The sequence below is a fragment of the Mirounga angustirostris genome, unplaced genomic scaffold (assembly GCF_029215605.1).
Source record: "Mirounga angustirostris isolate CCGP_5_RB_7025 unplaced genomic scaffold, mMirAng1.0.hap1 SCAF_14, whole genome shotgun sequence".
Lineage (NCBI taxonomy): Eukaryota > Metazoa > Chordata > Mammalia > Carnivora > Phocidae > Mirounga > Mirounga angustirostris.
In genome coordinates this window covers 76,281,320-76,299,015 of record NW_026991722.1, presented here as the reverse complement: position 1 = coordinate 76,299,015, position 17,696 = coordinate 76,281,320, and the positions used below count along the sequence as shown (strand labels likewise).

The 17,696-nt window shown below is 44.7% G+C and overlaps 2 protein-coding genes across 10 annotated transcripts in view; one reads left to right on the top strand and one right to left on the bottom strand.

The window, feature by feature from the left end:
- HECTD4 (HECT domain E3 ubiquitin protein ligase 4) overlaps positions 1-13,961 on the top strand; it is a 192,843-nt gene extending 178,882 nt beyond the window's left edge. For all 6 annotated transcript variants that reach the window (XM_045887621.3, XM_045887620.3, XM_045887619.3 and 3 more), the window contains one exon: positions 172-13,961. In XM_045887621.3, coding sequence (XP_045743577.2) covers positions 172-308 — 137 coding nt within the window. In that variant the 3' untranslated portion in view covers positions 309-13,961. The remainder of the gene's footprint in view (positions 1-171) is intronic.
- TRAFD1 (TRAF-type zinc finger domain containing 1) overlaps positions 13,877-17,696 on the bottom strand; it is a 49,276-nt gene continuing 45,456 nt past the window's right edge. For all 4 annotated transcript variants that reach the window (XM_064578406.1, XM_054510518.2, XM_064578405.1 and 1 more), the window contains 4 exons: positions 16,340-16,460; positions 15,333-15,672; positions 15,014-15,086; positions 13,877-14,808 (listed from right to left, as the gene is read on the bottom strand). In XM_064578406.1, coding sequence (XP_064434476.1) covers positions 14,749-14,808; positions 15,014-15,086; positions 15,333-15,672; positions 16,340-16,460 — 594 coding nt within the window. In that variant the 3' untranslated portion in view covers positions 13,877-14,748. The remainder of the gene's footprint in view (positions 14,809-15,013; positions 15,087-15,332; positions 15,673-16,339; positions 16,461-17,696) is intronic.

Below are 17,696 nucleotides of genomic sequence, written 5' to 3'. Positions count from 1 at the left end.
TCCGGAATCTTCTCTCCTTTTGCCCCTGCCCTGCCCCTCCTTTCCTCCTGATGAGCCTTGGGGTTGGCTCAGAGCTGCCAGGAGCAGCAACCCTGGAAGCAAAGAGGCCGATAGGCCTCCCTGGAATCGTAGCCCAGCCTCCTAACACTGGTCTGGTGGGGTTTTTTGCAGGTTCCCCAGACTCTCGCTACATCCGAGTGGAGACCTGCATGTTCATGATCAAACTTCCCCAGTACTCCTCTCTGGAAATCATGCTGGAGAAACTTCGTTGTGCCATTCACTACCGAGAAGACCCCCTGAGTGGCTGAGGGGAGGGAGCCCCAGAGTGAGTCCGTCACTGAGGCACCGCTCCGCCGGCTTGGGAAGCCTGCCACTGAGGGCACATCCCTCCAGGCCCTGCGTGAGGAGTTGGCGACATTTTGCTTTTCTGAACTTTTGTCCACATTCCAGGGCTTCCTGGAAGACTTAACCTTTTGTATTTGTATGTTTCGTGATGGGTTGGTTCTTTTACTACCTGTTTGTGGTATGTTTGTAGGATAGTTTAGTTCCCGGGCAGCCTGTGTCTCATTTGATCTTCCTGGGCATTGTCTTTCATGGCCACGGGATTCTGATGCCATAAGGCCCCAGTTAGTTCCACATCATGGAATCACCCAGCAGGAAGCTGGTGGTGAGATCCCAGTGGCCACACACAGCATCCTGTTCTCTCCGCAGAGCATCTTCACAAACAAGTCTGTGGCCCTGCCCCTCCTGCCTTGAGGGGGAATTGGTCCTGGACACAGCTCCCGCAGGCCTCCTTCCATCTTGAAATGGTTGGGCCAGTTACCCAAACGTGGGAGACACACACACGGAGCTTTCTGTGTTAATCTTCCGGCTTTAGAGCTTTGTTTATGGTCTGGGTTTTTCTGAGGAAAAGCGCCCCCCACCCCATGGTTCCCCCATCCCTTCCCACCCAGACAACCCTCTGCCCTGTCTCCTCTGGGCCCCTGGTCTGACAGTTTTCCACTGAGCGTTCCTCAGAAGACCAAAGGGTTCATCCCCAACCTTAGTTCACAGCCAGGCGTGTTGCAGCTCCAGGAGTTGAGAAGGACACCCAGAGGAGGAGGGACAGCGCTCGAGTGGGGGCCTTTTTCTGAGACTGATTGAACAGGAAAGCACAGGATTCAAGCCTACCCCCCCTTTTGTACTCAGAAACAGCCCTTCTTCACCGCAGTGTTGGTGAGTGGGCCACACACCCATTTTAAAAAGAGCTGACTGAGGTGCTCTGCTCAATTCAGGGTCTACTTCAGTGACCAAGACCTTCCAAGGACCACTGTGGGGTCCTCTGCCCCCTCTGGCCAGGCCCACCCCCTACTCCCTTGCCACCCCATGTGAGCGTGTGTGCCAGGGCTGAGCTGCTCCAGGCTCACCCGCTGCCCCAGTGCATTGGTGCCCCAAACAGGTCTTTGTCCGATGGTACTTTGTTCCAGAGTAGCATATGCCATCTTATTGGACACTGTCATTTTGGGCCTTGCCAGTTCTCATGGAATCGCATCACTGTATTTATTGTATAATATTGTGAATACTGAAAGTTCTGAGTGAGTGAGTGCTGACTAGAAGGCTCTGGAGTGTGAATGCTCGGGAAAGAAAGCTGTGCTTTTCCTTTCTCTGCTGTGGCCCTGGCCTGGTGGAAAGTTGTATGGCTTTAGACTTAGAGCCATTAGCATCCATCTCCTCCCTCTTATTCTTAGGAAATGCATTAAGAACCATTATAGAAATGATTCCCCAACCTAAGGAAAAGCTAAAACCGGATTCATCGTTCCGGCTGCATCGGTTACATTTGATGCAGGAGCAGTCCTGTCTGGAGGTGAGCACCTGCAAGCAGTTTCCCTGCTTGAAAGGAAGAGGGTTGGCCTCTGCCTCCTAGCAGCGAGAGCCCCGTTGACTGGGGGTCACACCAGGATGTAGTCCTGACAAAGGATCCTCTTATTTCTGCATAACGAAAGAGCCTCTGGATTATTAGAAGGGGTTCTTCCTCTCTGTATTTTTACATTCTTGGTCCCTTCCAATCCTTCCCATCCCTTGAATGGGCTCAGAATTGTCAGCTACCTCCCCCAGGGGGGTTTGGGAAGCTTCTTTTGGCCCATCACTTGAACGGATGACAGCTGTGAGTGGGATGTTTGCTGCTAACACGACTGCGTCTCCCAGAGAGCACACTGAGAGCTCCAGACCGATTCAAACCTTGGCCCTAAAAAAAAAAAACCGTGTGCTGTAAAGTTACTTGATGTATATTTATTATAATTATTTATGGTTGCATTTAACAAAGTTTTCATTCAATTTGATGCTATTTACACCACTGCTGTGTAAAGGAAGCTCACTACAGGAAAAAAGTCGCACCAATAAATAACCTTCATCTAATTTTGATTTACCTGAAGAGTTGTGTGATCATCGACTCACTGGAAAGAATCAAAGGCTGACAGGCTTGGACGGCTCTGATACCGAAGTGCTTGTCCAGTAGTTAGGAATTAATTAGGTCTCTGCACTTGATGTGATTCTTACTCCACCATGCTTATAAGCTATCCTTTTCTCCCATTCAACTCCTTGAGGCTGGTTTTCGTATAGAAAGTATGATTCTTCAAAGGGATGGAAATCCAAGGTCAAAGCTAAACCTAACGCTGCATGTTCTGCCCCCTACTCATAGTGGAGCTTGTCTATACTCTTCTGCCAGTGTGAGGATTCTCCTCCAGGAGCTCATTGCACTGGAAGAGTCTAGGCCATTCTTAGACCACATATCCTCCTCCCTTGGGAGCCGGCAGTGGACTTAGAACTGTACAGAAGGGAAGTGCACAGAAGATAGACTTAGTGCTGCTTTCTTAAGATCGATGGTTCTGCCCTCTTCTTGCACAGCTCTCCCTTGCCACCCCAAAAGGGAACCCTGTGGTCTGCATTCAGGAGAATCCAACCAGTCTCCTTGACCTGCTTATCACGTCCTCCTGCTCCACGGGAGGCCTCACACAGACCCACTTAATTCTTCTTTTGACCCTACCTTTATACTTAATTTTAGTGGAAGTTATCCCACCTATGTCTTTATTACAGGAAGAGCAAGAGTCCTCTTGGATGAGGAATAAGCAACTTTCCTCCTCCTGTCTGTTGCCTCACGGCACTAGAAACAGCAAAAGCAACCACTCTCAGCTAAGAGAAGACTTCTGTTGGACGGGAGAAGCTGGGGAGTGCGGTGCCTCAGCTGAAGATATCTCAATGAGCACAGCAAGGATTCTCCTGCTCTCCAGAATGGCTGAGGCCATTTTAAAGAGTTGCTTCTTAAAAAACATAGTGTATTCAAAATTACACTATCCAATAATAGACAACATTTATCCTCATTAGTCATCAGGGAAATGCCTATTGAAATCATGACAAAAATCTATACAACTACCACCACCCCCCCACGGTTGGGGGCAGATGTGGAACCAAGCACATACTGATGGGAGTGTAACCTACAACTACTTTGGAAAACTGGTACTCTCCACTACACATGCCCTAAGATCAGCAATCCCAGGCCAACAACAGAGGACATACACACGCGCACCAAAAGCCGTGTAAGAGAATGCTCACAGTAGCAGTCACGGCGCTCGCCACAGTGGCACACGATGGAATGCTGGGCAGGAAGGAAGCACACTACTGCTCCGTACGACCACGCAGAGGAGCCACACACACAGTGAGCAGCAAAGGAAATCAAGCATTAAAAAGTACTTAATGGTGTAAGTTCATTTAAATAATACTGAAAAGTGAAAAATAACTGATGTCAAGATAGTGGTGGTTTTGGGTCCCAGAGGATAGTGACTGAGAGTAGGAGGGGTGTTCTGGGGTCTTGGTGATGTTTTTGATATGGGTGGTGGTGGTAGATAACGTGTTCACAGTGGGCTGTATACTACCAGGCACTTTTCTGTGGAGATGTTCTCCTGGAGGGATAGTTTCTTAATAACAAGTACTGAATCTGGCTGGCTCAGAGTATGTAACTCTTCATTTCGGGGTCGAGTTTAAGCCCCGTGCTGGGCATGTTGCCTACTTATAAAAATAAATCCCAATGCCTCAGTGCCCCTCCACCAAATACAAGTACACCAAAACGAGGACCTGCTTGTGTTCCCTCTCGCTGTGTCTCTGTCAAGTAAGTAAAATCTTTAAAAAAAAAAAAAATTCCATCTTCATGAAACTAAAATCTTTTTAATCCACAATTTCTGAAAGGATAACTATTGGAAGAATTTATGAACACAGCATGGGAAGCAAGCTTATTTGTACCTCCCTCTAAAAAACAAACATTGTAAAGGGAAGAAGGAATTAGAAGCCCCATGTGCCAGGAGGAAAACAAGGATTAGAAATTCATGTAAGAAGCAGAAGTTCAAGCCCACCACCCTGGAGAAAGAAGTCCTATTCAGGAGAAACCACCTGAGCAGCTGAGATTCCAGCCCCACCCTAGGTTTACACAGCAGGCTGGAAGACCCTTTTCTGGACTAAACTGGAGACAAGACCTACAGATTCTGACAGCAGGAGCTCTCCAGTGAAAATGCCAGCCGGTTGCCCCACAGTGAACATGAACAGTTAAAGAAGCTTCTCATTTTTAGTGCCCCAGTCTTTTTTTTTTTTTCTCTATTCTAGATTTTATTTGACAGAGACACAGCGAGAGAAGGAACACAAGCAGGAGGAGTGGGAGAGGGAGAAGGAGGCTTCCCGCAGAGCAGGGAGCCCGATGTGGGGGCTCAATCCCAGGACCCTGGGATCATGACCCGAGCCGAAGGCAAACGCTTAACGACTGAGCCACCCAGGCACCCCACCCCAGTCTTAAATATAGACAGCCAAGACACAGACTTGAGGAAAAGTCTGTAACATAAAATACCAAAACAAAAAGTACAGAGCAGAAAAAGATACCTAAGAAACAGCTATGGCACAGAGTATGAGAACAAGTACTGCATCGGGGTGCCTGGCTGGCTCAGTTGGTAGAGGGTAGGACTCCTGATCGTGGGGTTGTGAGTTTGAGCCCCACGTGAGTGCAGAGATTACTTAAAACTTTAAAAAGTACTGCATCCATTGAGTGAGGGGGAAAAAGGCTGTCGGAAAGGATAAAAGACAGGTTTTGGAAATACCAGAAATATATTTAATATAAGAATGAAAGGATAAGGTTGAACTTTCCCATAAAGTTGGGCAAAAAGAATATGAAAGAAAAAATGGATCAGTCTAAGAGTGTCAATATCCAACTATCACTGGAATTCTGCAAAGACAGAAAACAGGAGAGAAATTACAAAAAAAAACCCAAAAAAAACCCCTGAAAAATAAGAGGTCACAAGTTTCCAAAATGCTTATTAAGTGTCCAGCTCTTTGAATGGAAAAAGAATCCACACCAACATACACATGGGGAAGTTTAAAAATAGATATCCTAAAAAGCTTCAAGGGGGAAAAATGACATGCAAATCAGAATGGCATCAGGCTTTAAAACAATCCAGAAAGAATGCTTTCAGGACACTTCTAATTCTAACCACGATAGATGAACAGAAACCAGACTTACCCTCCCCCATCTCAACAACTAAAATAAAAAACCTGACATGTAGGGCACCTGGGTGGCTCAGTCAGTTAAGCATCTGTCCTTGGCTCAGGCCATGATCTCAGGGTCCTGGGATCGAGCCCTGCATCAGGCTCCCTGCTCAGTGGAAGTCTGCTTAACCCTCTCGTGCTCGCTTTCTCTCAATCTCTCTCTCGCTCGCTCGCTATCTCAAATAAAATCTTTAAAAAACAAAAAAAACCCTGACATGTATGGTTCTCAAAACATCAGGCAATGAAGGACAGAGCTCTGAGAAATATGGTGGTGGTATCATGGCCTCAGCGTATGGTATGGATAGTTTTCAGACAGCAGCAAAAGCAGGGGAAACGCAAGGTGGAACCCTACAGTCTCCCAGAGTTAAGAAAACAAAGCATCCAAGGCACCTAGTTTGTGGGGCAGAGTACCAGACAGGAAGAGTTGTAATAGAACTGTGTAGATCTGTTGGTGATCCTTCGCAAGTATTCAGTCGAGTAATGATAAGCTCCTGCATATAAGGAAACTGCCAGAGGCTGGGAAAAGAACCAGCCAAAAGGATTAGAACTGGCAAAGAACAGGAAATAGTTCCTGTTCCCACTAGCCAATATAGAAAACTTTATCATTTATGGAACTTTTATTTTTGCCTTAGTAGTGCAGCAAAATTCCTAATTTTGTAATTAGAAAAAACTAATTCCTGTTCAGGTCCCACCTAATAAAGCTTAAAAGTTTGACACAGAAGGATCGAGCTGTTTCACAGTGATCAAGTATAAAAACAAAGCTCGAAAATAAAGGAATACAAAAATAGCCAGCACATAAGCGGGTAAAATTCAGAATGCCTGGCATCCAATCAAAAACCACTGGACACACAAAGAAGCAAAATAGGACCCAGAAAAATCAACCAAAACTGACCCAGAAATTACACAAATGATAGAATTCGTAGGCAAGACCATTTAAACAGTTATTATTGCATACAATATACTGACAAAACTAGAAAAAAACCCACAACTTGTTCCGTAGAGACATGGAAAATACAAACAATCCAACCTAAACATCTAGAGATAAAAACTACACTGGCCAAGATGGAAACCGGATAGATTAGCAACAGATTAGACACAGAAGATTTTAGTGACCTCAGGGGTATGCAAAGGATCCATCTGAAAACAAAAGAATCCAAAAGAGTGAAAAGAATATCAATAAGATACGGCACTTCATTTGGCCTAACATAGGAGTGAGAATAATCCCCCAAAGGGAAGAAAAATGGGGGGAAAATCTTAAGAAATAATGGCTGGAAAAAAAATGGCTGAAATTTTTTCCAAATTTACCTGAAAACTATAAAGATTCAGGAAGCTTAATGAACCTAAAGCACAAGAAACAGAGTGGTGGTGACGGTTGCAGAACGATGTGAATGTACTTAATGCCACAAAACCATACAAAGGTACATCACAATCAAATTGCTTAAAATCAGTGCTAGAGAGTATCTTAAAAATACCCCCCCACAAAGACACATTATATACAAATGAACAAAGATAAAGATGATAGATTTCTCATTGAAACCAACGCAAGCAAGGAGACAGTAGTGCAACATATTTAAAGTCCTGGGGCAGGGCAGGGGAGGGATATCAAGAATTCTGTATCTGCCGAAGGCAGATGCTTAACGAATGAGCCGCCGAGGCGCCCTGAGAAACCCACTTTAAATATATAAATACAAATAGAATAAAAGTAAAAGGATGGAAAGAGATTACTATGCTAAAAATAGAAGAAAGCTGAGGGGGCACCTGGGTGGCTCAGTCAGTTAAGTGTCTGCCTTTGGCTCAGGTCATGATCCCAGAGACCTGGGATCAAGCCCCGCATCGGGCTCCATGCTCTGAGGGAAGCCTGCTTCTCCCTCCCCCTCTCCCTGCTGCTCCCCCTGCTTGTGCTCTCTGTCCAATAAATAAAATCTTTTTAAAAAAGAATAAAATTGGGGGGTACCTGGGTGGCTCAGATGGTTAAGCGTCTGCCTTCAGCTCAGGTCATGATCTCAGGGTCCTGGGATCGAGTCCCGCATCGGGTTCCCTGCTCAGTGCAGAGCCTGCTTCTCCCTCTCCCTCTGCCACTCCCTCTGCTTGTGCTCTTCTGTCTATCTCTCTGTCAAATAAATAAAATCTTAAAAAAAATAAAATAAAATAAAATTGGGGGCGCCTGGGTGGCTCAGTCGTTGGGCGTCTGCCTTCGGCCCGGGTCATGGTCCCGGGGTCCTGGGATTGAGCCCCGCGTCCGGCTCCCTGCTCAGCGGGAAGCCTGCTTCTCCCTCTCCCACTCCCCCTGCTTGTGTTCCCTCTCTCGCTGTGTCTCTATCAAATAAAAAATTTAAAAAAAAGAAAACTGGGCGCCTGGGTGGCTCAGTCGTTAAGTGTCTGCCTTCGGTTCAGGTCATGATCCCGGGATCCTGGGATCGAGTCCTGCATCGGGCTTCCTGCTGAGCAGGAAGCCTGCTTCTCACTCTGCCTGCTACTCCCTCTGCTTGTACTCTCTCTGACAAATAAATAAAATCTTTAAAAAAATAAAATTTGGGGCACCTGGGTGGCTCAGTCATTAAGCATCTGCCTTCAGCTCAGGTCATGATCCCAGAGTGCTGGGATCGAGCCCCGCATCAGGCTCCCTTCTCCGTGGGAGGCCTGCTTCTCCCTCTCCCACTCCCCCTGCTTGTGTTCCCTCTCTCGGTGTGTCTCTCTCTGTCAAATAATAAATAAAATCCTTAAAAAAAAAAAAAAAAGGAAAAACAAATCTTTAATTACAATAAGGATTTCAAACAAACCCCTCCCCCCAATAATTAAGAGAGTAAGTAAACAGAACATCAGTAAGGACATAAAGGCTTGAACAACACTATCAACAAATTTGACCTATCTGCCAATTTTTTAAAAAGATTTATTTTTAGGGGCGCCTGAGTGGCTCAGTTGGTTAAATGTCTGCCTTCAGCTCAGGTCATGATTCCAGGGTCCTGAGATTGAGCCCTGAGTAAGGCTCCCTGCTCAGTGGGGAGCCTGCTTTGCTTCTCCCTCTCCCTCTGCCCCTCCCCACCACTCCTGCTCTCTCGCTCGCTCTCAAATAAATATATAAAATCTTAAAAAAAAAAAGATTAATTTTTAGAAAAAGCGAGTGAGCATGAACTGGGGGAAGGACAAAGGGAGAGAGAGAATCTCAAGCAGACTCCCCACTGAATGTGGAGCCTGATGTGGGGATCAATCTCAAGACCTTGAGATCATGGGGCACCTGGGTGGCTCAGTCGGTTAAGCGACTGCCTTCGGCTCAGGTCATGATTCTGAAGTCCCGGGATCGAGTCCCGCATCGGGCTCCCTGCTCAGCGGGGAGTCTGCTTCTCCCTCTGACCCTCCTCCCTCTCGTGCTGTCTCTCATTCTCTCTCGCAAATAAATAAATAAAATCTTTAAAAAAAAAAAAAAAGACCTTGAGATCATGACCTGAGCCAAAATCAAGAGTCGGATGCTTAACTGACTGAGCCACCCAGGCTCCCCTATCTGCCATTTATATAACACTCTATCCAATCAAAATAGAAATGCATATTCTTTTCAAGTACATACAGAACATTTATGGCCTCGAGAACATTCTAAGGATAAAACAAGTCTCAATAAATTTGAAGAGATTCAGGTCATACAAATTATGTTCTTGGACCACAAGGAAATTAAATTAGCAACCAATAACAAATCTGGGGGCACCTGGGTGGCTCACTTGGTTAGGTGTCCAACTCTCGATCTCAGCTCAGGTCTTTTTTTCCCCAGCTCAGATCTTGATCTCAGGGTTGTGTGTTCAAGCCCTGCGTTGGGCTCCACGCTGGGTGTAGCACCTACTTAAAAAATCTGGGGGCGCCTGGCTGGCTCAGTCCTAAGAGCATGTGATTCTTGAACTCAGGGTCATGAGTTCAAGCCCCATTACTCAAACTTTAGAAAAAATAAATCTGGAAAATACCCAATTAGGAACTAATTACATACTAATAGCCCACAAGACAAACCAAGAAATCAGAGTATTCTGAATTGAATGAAAATTAAAAAAAACAAAATTTGTGAGATGCAGGTAAAGCAGTTCTTAGGGAAATTTATAGCACTAAACACTTATATTAGAAAAGAAGAAAAGTCTCAAACGAGTGATCTCAGCTTTGACCTTAAATTAGAACAAGAAAAAAAGCTCAAAGTAAGCAAAAGGCAAATTAAGATCAGAATGGAAGGGGAAAAAAAAGATCAGAATGCAAACCAATGAAATGGAAGCAGAAAAACAGTAATCAATGGGACCAAAGCTGATTTTTTTGAGATCAATAAAATTGATAAATCTCTAACCCGTGGTTGCCATGCTATGGGTCATAATCTAGCTACCTGTTTTTGTAAATAAAGTTCATTGGAAGTCTCACCCATGGGTATTATCCATGGCTGCCTTCACTAACAGCATTGTTGAGTAGTTGCAATATAGACTGGAATGGCCTGCAAAGCCTTAAATATTTACTATTTGGCCTTTAAGAAAGAAAAAGTTTGGGGATTACTGCTCTAGCCAAACGTATCGGGAAAAGAGAAAAGAAATTACCAGCATCAGGAATGACAGAGGTGACATCACTACAGATTTTACAGAGATGTTTTAAATAAGGTAATATTATGAACACCTTTATGCCAATAAATTATTAAAATGGACAAATTCTTTGAAAGACAACACCAAAGTTCACTCAAGAAAAATAGAAAACCACAGGGCACCTGGGTGGCTGTTGTTGAGCGTCTGCCTTCAGCTCAGGTCATGATCCCAGGGTCCTGGGATAGAGCCCTGCATCAGGCTCCCTGCTCAGCAGGAGGCCTGCTTCTCCCTCTCCCCCCACTTGTGTTCCCTCTCTCGCTGTCTTTCTCTGTGTCAAATAAATAAAATCTTTTAAAAAAATGAAGAAAAACAGAAAACCTCAGTAGCTATATCTGTTAAAACTGATTATCATACTTGGGGCACCTGGGTGGCTCAGTCAGTTAAGCGTCTGCCTTCAGCTCAGGTCACGATCCCAGGATCAAGCCCTGTACTGGGGTCCCTGTTCAGCAGGGAGTCTGCTTGTCCCTCTGCCCCTCCCCCCACTGCTCATGCTGACTCTAACAAATAAATAAAATCTTTTTTTAAAAAGGTGGGGTATCATACTTATTTATGGTTGAGTTTTGGTGGTTGGTCTATTTCTCCCAGTCCCTTTTAAGGGCTCATCTGATTAGGTCAGGCCTACTCAGAATAATCTTATTAACTCACAGGCAACTGATTTGAGACTTTACACCCCCAAAATCTCTTCACAGCTTTGTCATAATACATAAAACAATCATATTCACAATCCTGCCCACACTCAAGGGGAAGGAAATACATGTACACCATGTACATTATATGTATGCCATGTACACCAGGAGTCAGGAATCTTCATGGCCAACTTAAAATTCTGCTGATCATAAATACAGAAACAAATTTATTCACTGAAGGGGAACCTGGGTGGCTCAGCCGGTTAAGCGGCCCACTCTTGAGATCATGACCTGAGCCGTGTGAGATCAAGCCCCACATGGGGCTTCACACTGGGTGTGGAGTTTGCTTAGGATTCTCACCCTCCCTCTCTCTGTCCCTCCCCCCACTCTCTCGCGCCAAAAAACTAAAAAGTTCATCCACTGCAACGTTATTTTTAATCATAAGATATTGGAAACAACCTAAACATACACAGGAGAATGGGTGAATAAACCACAGTACATTCACACAATGAAGTGATTTTGTTTTAAAGATTTTATTTATTTATGTGACACAAAAAGAGAGCACAAGCAAGGGGAGTGGCAGGCAGAGGGAGAGAGAAAAGCAGGCTCCCCACTGAGCAGGGAACCGATGTGGGGCTCAATCCCAGGACCCCAAGCCAAAGGCAGATGCCTAACTGAGCCACCCATGTCCCCCGATGGAGTGATTTTTTAAAATGAGGTATAATGGGAGTTATCTTGAGAATATGCTATTAAGTGAAAAAAGCAAAGTTCAAGAGTATTTGTAATATGCTACCTCTAGTGTAAGAAAAGAGGAAATAAGAAAATACACATATTTAGTTATTTTGACAAAAAGAAACAAGAAAGTTTAGGGGGACAAAAAACGACAAAACAGAAACGAGATTGGGCTGCCCACAGATGGTGGAAACTGGTGAAAAGATTGATGTTGAATGGGAGTGGAAGGTATAGGGCCAGTGACACTTCTGAGTAAACCTTTTGTAGTTTAAAGTTGGAATCATACTAATACTTAACATACTATAAAATCCAATAAACAAACCTAGGGGAAAAAATCCCTAAGACAGAACATAAACAAAAACAAATCAAGACAAGTGTATTTCGAATGAATGATGTATCACATCAAAGGATGGAGGCAAAAAAAAAAAAAAGAACCTAAAATTTTGAACACATTTTGACTATATACCCTCATAATAAGTCAAAAAGAGTTATAAACAAATATTTAGCTTGTTAGTAGGTTAAATTTTCTGTAGTGGTAAACGTTTAGCAATACTGAAACTACTTTCTCTGGGTCGCCTGGGTGGCTCAGATGGTTAAGCATCTGCCTTCGGCTCAGGTCATGATCCCAGAGTCCTGGGATCGAGTCCCGCATCGGGCTCCCTGCTCCTTGGGAGCCTGCTTCTCCCTCTGCCTCTCTCTCTCTGTCTCTTACGAATAAATAAATAAAATCTTAAAAAAAAAAAAAAAACTTTCTCTGTATTTGAGAACTGAGCAAATAAGTAAATATATTGAGAATAACAGGAGCCAGATTTCTCATTGCTGGAGAAGGCAAAGGATAGACAGAATCAACCCTGTGGTGACAAGACTGAAATCGGATGTCTTGTTATGAACTCATGGTGGTATACACAGTTATAAAATCAAGTATATGCATGTCTATAACACACATACATAATACATATATAAACATACACATATTTCGTAGCAATGCCCCCCGCCACAGTAACATTGTGTACATGCCAAGCACCCAGATGATGGTTTCTAACTACTGCTCACCCCCAAAAGAATCCAGGGTTTCTGGGCAAAAAAATTAATTCTAGCCCGAGGCAGGGAAAATACAAGATGAACCTGGAATATCTTGTGTCAAAAAGTAAGAATGTACTCAAGAAATAGTTGGTCATGCCAAAAAAGACACAGGAACCAGCTGGCCAAATCTGGCCATCAAAATTACTATATCTGAGCATCAGAATAAATGACAGAGATGGATAATAAAAAATTGAATAAAATAACCTATTTTTATATATGAATGAATGGGGGAGAAAGAAGAGTTCTTCCTTAAAGTAGAATACCAACAACTAAAATGTAGAAGGAAACAGAGTTAGAAAATCATCATTTCAATAGTAATAGACGCTTAACGACTGAGCCACCCAGGGGCCCCAAAAAGTATATCCATTATAAAACACTGAAAAACTACAGATTACTAAAGAAAGTAAAACAAACCAAAAAAACTACTATTTTACTGAATGTCTAATCCAACCAAAGGGAAGGAAAACAAGTTTATCTATGTCCATCCCCAAAAACTAAAGTTATGGGTGAGACAAGCCCCAAAGCCCTCTCTGCCCCAGAGAATTCTTCCTCATGCCTCCTTTAAGTCCCAAGGGGATTTTCAATCATGCCAGAAGTGACCCAATTCTCTCAGTCTTTTTGGGCTTCTTTCACCAAAGACAAGGTCTTTCTGAGCTGACTGATAATAACTGACATAAACTATACAAAAACCCCCCTATAGTTATATACTCTTTTCTCTGGTCTTGCTTCTTTTTCTCAGTATAGCTCAGACCTGGATATGAGTCCCTGGCTCTGCCATGAATTATCTGCATAGCCTTCTGCAGATCACTCCTTTCCACTGATGAAATGAGACAATTCTTCCCTCTTTTCCCAGCCCCACTAGGTTGTTAGGAGAAAAAATAAGCTCAAAATGACCTAAGGTCCTGTGCAAACTGTGAGGTGCTGAGGGGTAATGAATAATTCTGCTAAGGCTCAACCACACTCAGGACCGAGGCTTTTAAGATATCTGCCTTTCTCTATTTAGTTGGAGGCAGTCCCACCTCCACCCCAAATCATCACCAGAGCTGCAACAACCATCCATTTTCTCAAAATCCAATAGAAAACTGTATCTTGAATGTCTGGCACTGAAAAGAAGCTCATGCTGCAACTACTAGAGTTCCAGGAAGCACAAAAAGAAAAAAAAAAAAAAAAAGCCCAGTCCTGCTCACCTTCCCCCATATTTCAGGGCCAACTCCAGCCCACTCTGTCTTCCCTGAGGTCTCCAGAGTGCAAAGGAGAAGGAACCACAAGACTCAGCTGAACTCCAAGTACAAACTTTATTTCTATTACAAGTATGTTAATAGTAGTAGTAGTAGTAGTAGTAGTAGTAGTAGTAGTAGTAGTAGTAGTAAAATAAAAAGAGGGGATGGGGGCTCTGATACTTGGTTTTCAGGGCAAGCCATGGAGCTCAGGCCTCCGTCCTGATCCAGGCAGAGCCCAGCATGGCTCTGGTGGCAACAGGGAGCCCCCAGCCTTCTCCATCAGAAGACAGTAAAGACAAAGGAGCCGTGCTCCCCACCAGAAACAGTTACGCCAAATGCCAAAGAAGCAGATTTAAACAAAGCCTCTAGTGCACTCACCTCTAGCTCAACTCATCTCCAAAGCCTTGTTCCTAACATATATTGCAACTGGCCTGAACACTTTACCAGAGTGCCTCCATACACACCACAGGCCCAAATTCTACAGTGGGGAGGGACAGTACACAGGAGAGGGTACCTAAAAGTTCCCAAAGTGAGGCCAGAGCAGAGAAGAGAATCACTTCACTGGTGAGTACCAGGTTTCCAGAACCCTCTCTCCTCTTTCCACCAGGACTACACAGCACCAAGAAGCAGTGGCAACAGTATGTCAAAAGATGGAGCCCTGGTGGGCTAAGAGGCCATAATTTGTATTTCTGCGCAGCCAAAAGGCAGTAGCTAAAGATGAAACATTTCTCAACAGCCTCCCTGCTAACCCTCCCCCAAACCCTCAAACTCCCACAGCACAATCTCAAAAGACACAAAATGGCCATAACCTACAAAAAGTTAAAATCTGTAAAATCTCCCCTGCCCACAGAGCCCAAGAGGTGGAGCCTGAACCGCAGCAAGTGCTGCTGTGCAGAAAAGATGGAACAACTGCGCAGGTTCTCTGTGACACCATTACTCCTCCTCCTCTTCCTCCTCTGCATCCCCAGCTCCCTGTTGCTTGGGGGGTTTTGCCTGTTGAACAAGAGAACACAAACGAAGTAGAAAGGAGGAAGTGAAAAAGCAGTCGTCCTCCTTTAGAGCCCTAAAAATAAATGTCAAACTTCGACGGAAACCTCATCCACTGCCTGATGCCCACCTCTTCGGACTCCAAGAACCATACCAGTCCCACCCAATTATGAGTCCTCACTGAGCCATCATTGGCTGGATCCCCAATTACCTTTGCAGTTCTGTTTCGGTAGCTGGCGGCTGTGGAGGTGACCCGTGAGTTCCTGCCACCTTCACTCCTACCACTGAAAGAGAAGGATTGGAAACTAGTTCCTGAGATATTTCTGAACAAAGGTCAGAAACTCAGAACAGAAACTGCTGGAACCAGACAAAAGCAACTTTCCACCAGCAGACAAAACAAATGAACAATGAAAAATCCAAAGAAAGCAAAAGAATGTTTTGGGATCAGGTCGCAATACACGCAAAGTCCATACTCCCACCATGTTCTCCTGAGCTACTCCCAAGCTCCACTCCTGGCTACTGATTCTTACCTTACACCATACCTCCCTGAAGGCCCACGGGGGAAGGTGGGTACAAGGTTTTCTGGGTAGAGATTTCGCACTGGGTGAATCACTGGAACGTGTCCAGTGGCCATGGCTGCGTTATGGCTGTTTCGATTGCGTGCCCGGCCATCCTGGCTGTCTAAGTTGTTGAGCTTCAATATGCGAGGAGGGCTAGGCTGGCACCCAGTTCTGGGGCCTGATGTGGATGTTGACAGTCGGTTACAAGTTGCTGTCATATTGTTAATGGGTCTGCTGGGGGGAAGAGGGTAGGTGGTCCCTTTAGCCATTTCCTGCTTGATATCATCCATATAACCAGAAGACAAGTCTCCTGAGAAGAGAAAAAAGCACCAGCTTTAGGGAAAAGCCTGCTCTTGCTATTAGTGCTGGATCTGGGGCAGGAATAATAGGATTCTGGGTAAAAGACTGCCTTGCTGTTGAAACCCACATCTCTAGAACAAGGTTGGTTGGGAACACCTTGTCCACACTTACTACCTGAGTCCTCAAATACAGTCTCCTGAGTATTCTACAATGGTGTACCAGCAAATCTCGAAAAACAGTTTCTAATTGGCTTTGTAGTGGTTAGGTTTCAAAAACAGCTTACCTGCCTACTCATGAGGCTTCTAAATAATATTACTAATAAATAGGAGTACCCTTAACACAGTTCAACTAGAAGCAGGGACTCAGGGCAGACATAGTAAGGTCTGAAAATTATCTCCAAATTATCCACTAACTGCACAGATAGGAGACCTGCAGCTGAATAAGCACTGACAAGTAGGTCTCACGGCTGTCCCCAAAGCCATTACCCTATAATACACTCCAGACAGCTTAGTCTAACATGGGACCACAACTAGCCACATAAGAGTCCCCAGTGAGATCCTACTGTGCTTGGTAATTCAGAATTCAGGTAACCCCCATGTTAGAGTAGCAGATGAGAAGTGGTAAGCAGGCCTGAGCCAGCAGCAGACCTGTGGCCTTGGCTCAGCCCTGGCTAATACCCTGGTGTCTGACACGCCTCTTGGGCAGCTCTGGTGAGGTCTCTGGAGGCTGGAAATCCTGTCTAGGAATCCCCTCTGTCACATGGTTGTTTGCTGTGGCTGGGCGTTGGTCACACTGGTCCTAACAAGAAAAACCAGAATTAGTTCCTCAGGATTGAGTTATTCCTATGAATAACTATGAAAGAAAGGAATAGCAGGCTGGGTAAACAGACCTAATGGGGGGAGGGAGGAGACAGACATGACTTTGACAACTACTGTCAGGAAGGGCCTGGGACTAAGAGGAAAAACATATGGAATGGCACAATCATTCCCATTAGCACCTAAAGCACTGAAAGAAGCACTCTGATTGTGCCAGGATAAAGGAAGGGCTGGTCTTAAGAACCCAGAAAAGCATGTCAATACTTTGATCACAGAACATTTGCATGGTTGCTTATTTCACAGTCTCCCCTGAGACAACAAGCAGTTACTTGTCTACTGCTTGATCCAAAAGCAGAAGTCTTTCTTACAGAAATGAAATGTGTGATGCTCTAGCAAGAGCTATATGGGATCAACTACAGAAAAGACCCTGAACATACCCTCAGCATTAGCTCCTAATAACAAATAAGACTAGGCAGAAAATGTATTTTTTTACCAACAGGTTGGAATCCTAGACTGCAAACCTAAAAAAGAGCTTCAGACTGCCTAGTCTTAACTCCTTCATTTATAGATATCCCCAGTGAGGGGACAGAACCTATCTACAAAGGTAAAGCCAGGGGCGCCTGGGTGGCTCAGTTGGTTGAGTGACTGCCTTCGGCTCAGGTCGTGATCCCAGGGTCCTGGGATCAAGTCCCGCGTCGGGCTCCCTGCTCAGCAGGGAGTCTGCTTCTCCCTCTGACCCTCCCCCTTCTCATGCTCTCTATCTCATTCTCTCTCAAATAAATAAATAAAATCTTTAAAAAAAAAAAAAAAAAAGGTAAAGCCAGGAATCCAAGACTCAGTGCCTCCACAACAGGAAGAACCTACCTGGTCAAAAATAAAACGTTTGTCAGTGACCTCAGGGAAATTCTCATCAAAATCCTTTTGGCAAGGAGGTGTCTGGGTGGTTCAGTCAGTTAAGTGTCTAACTCTTGGTTTCGGCTCAGGTCATGATCTCAGGGTTGTGAGATCGAGCCCTATTTGGGGCTCTAAGCTGAGGGTGGAGCCTGCTTAAGATTCTCTTTCTGCTCCTCCTCCCCTCCCCTTCTACATGTGTTCTCCCACCCTCTAAAATGATAAAAATAAAAACAAGTCCTTCTGACAGGTCCTGGATGCCTGCTTAAATGGAGTCCTGGGTCCCCAGCTAATGACATTATGGTTTTAGTTGACAGAGGCAGAGAAA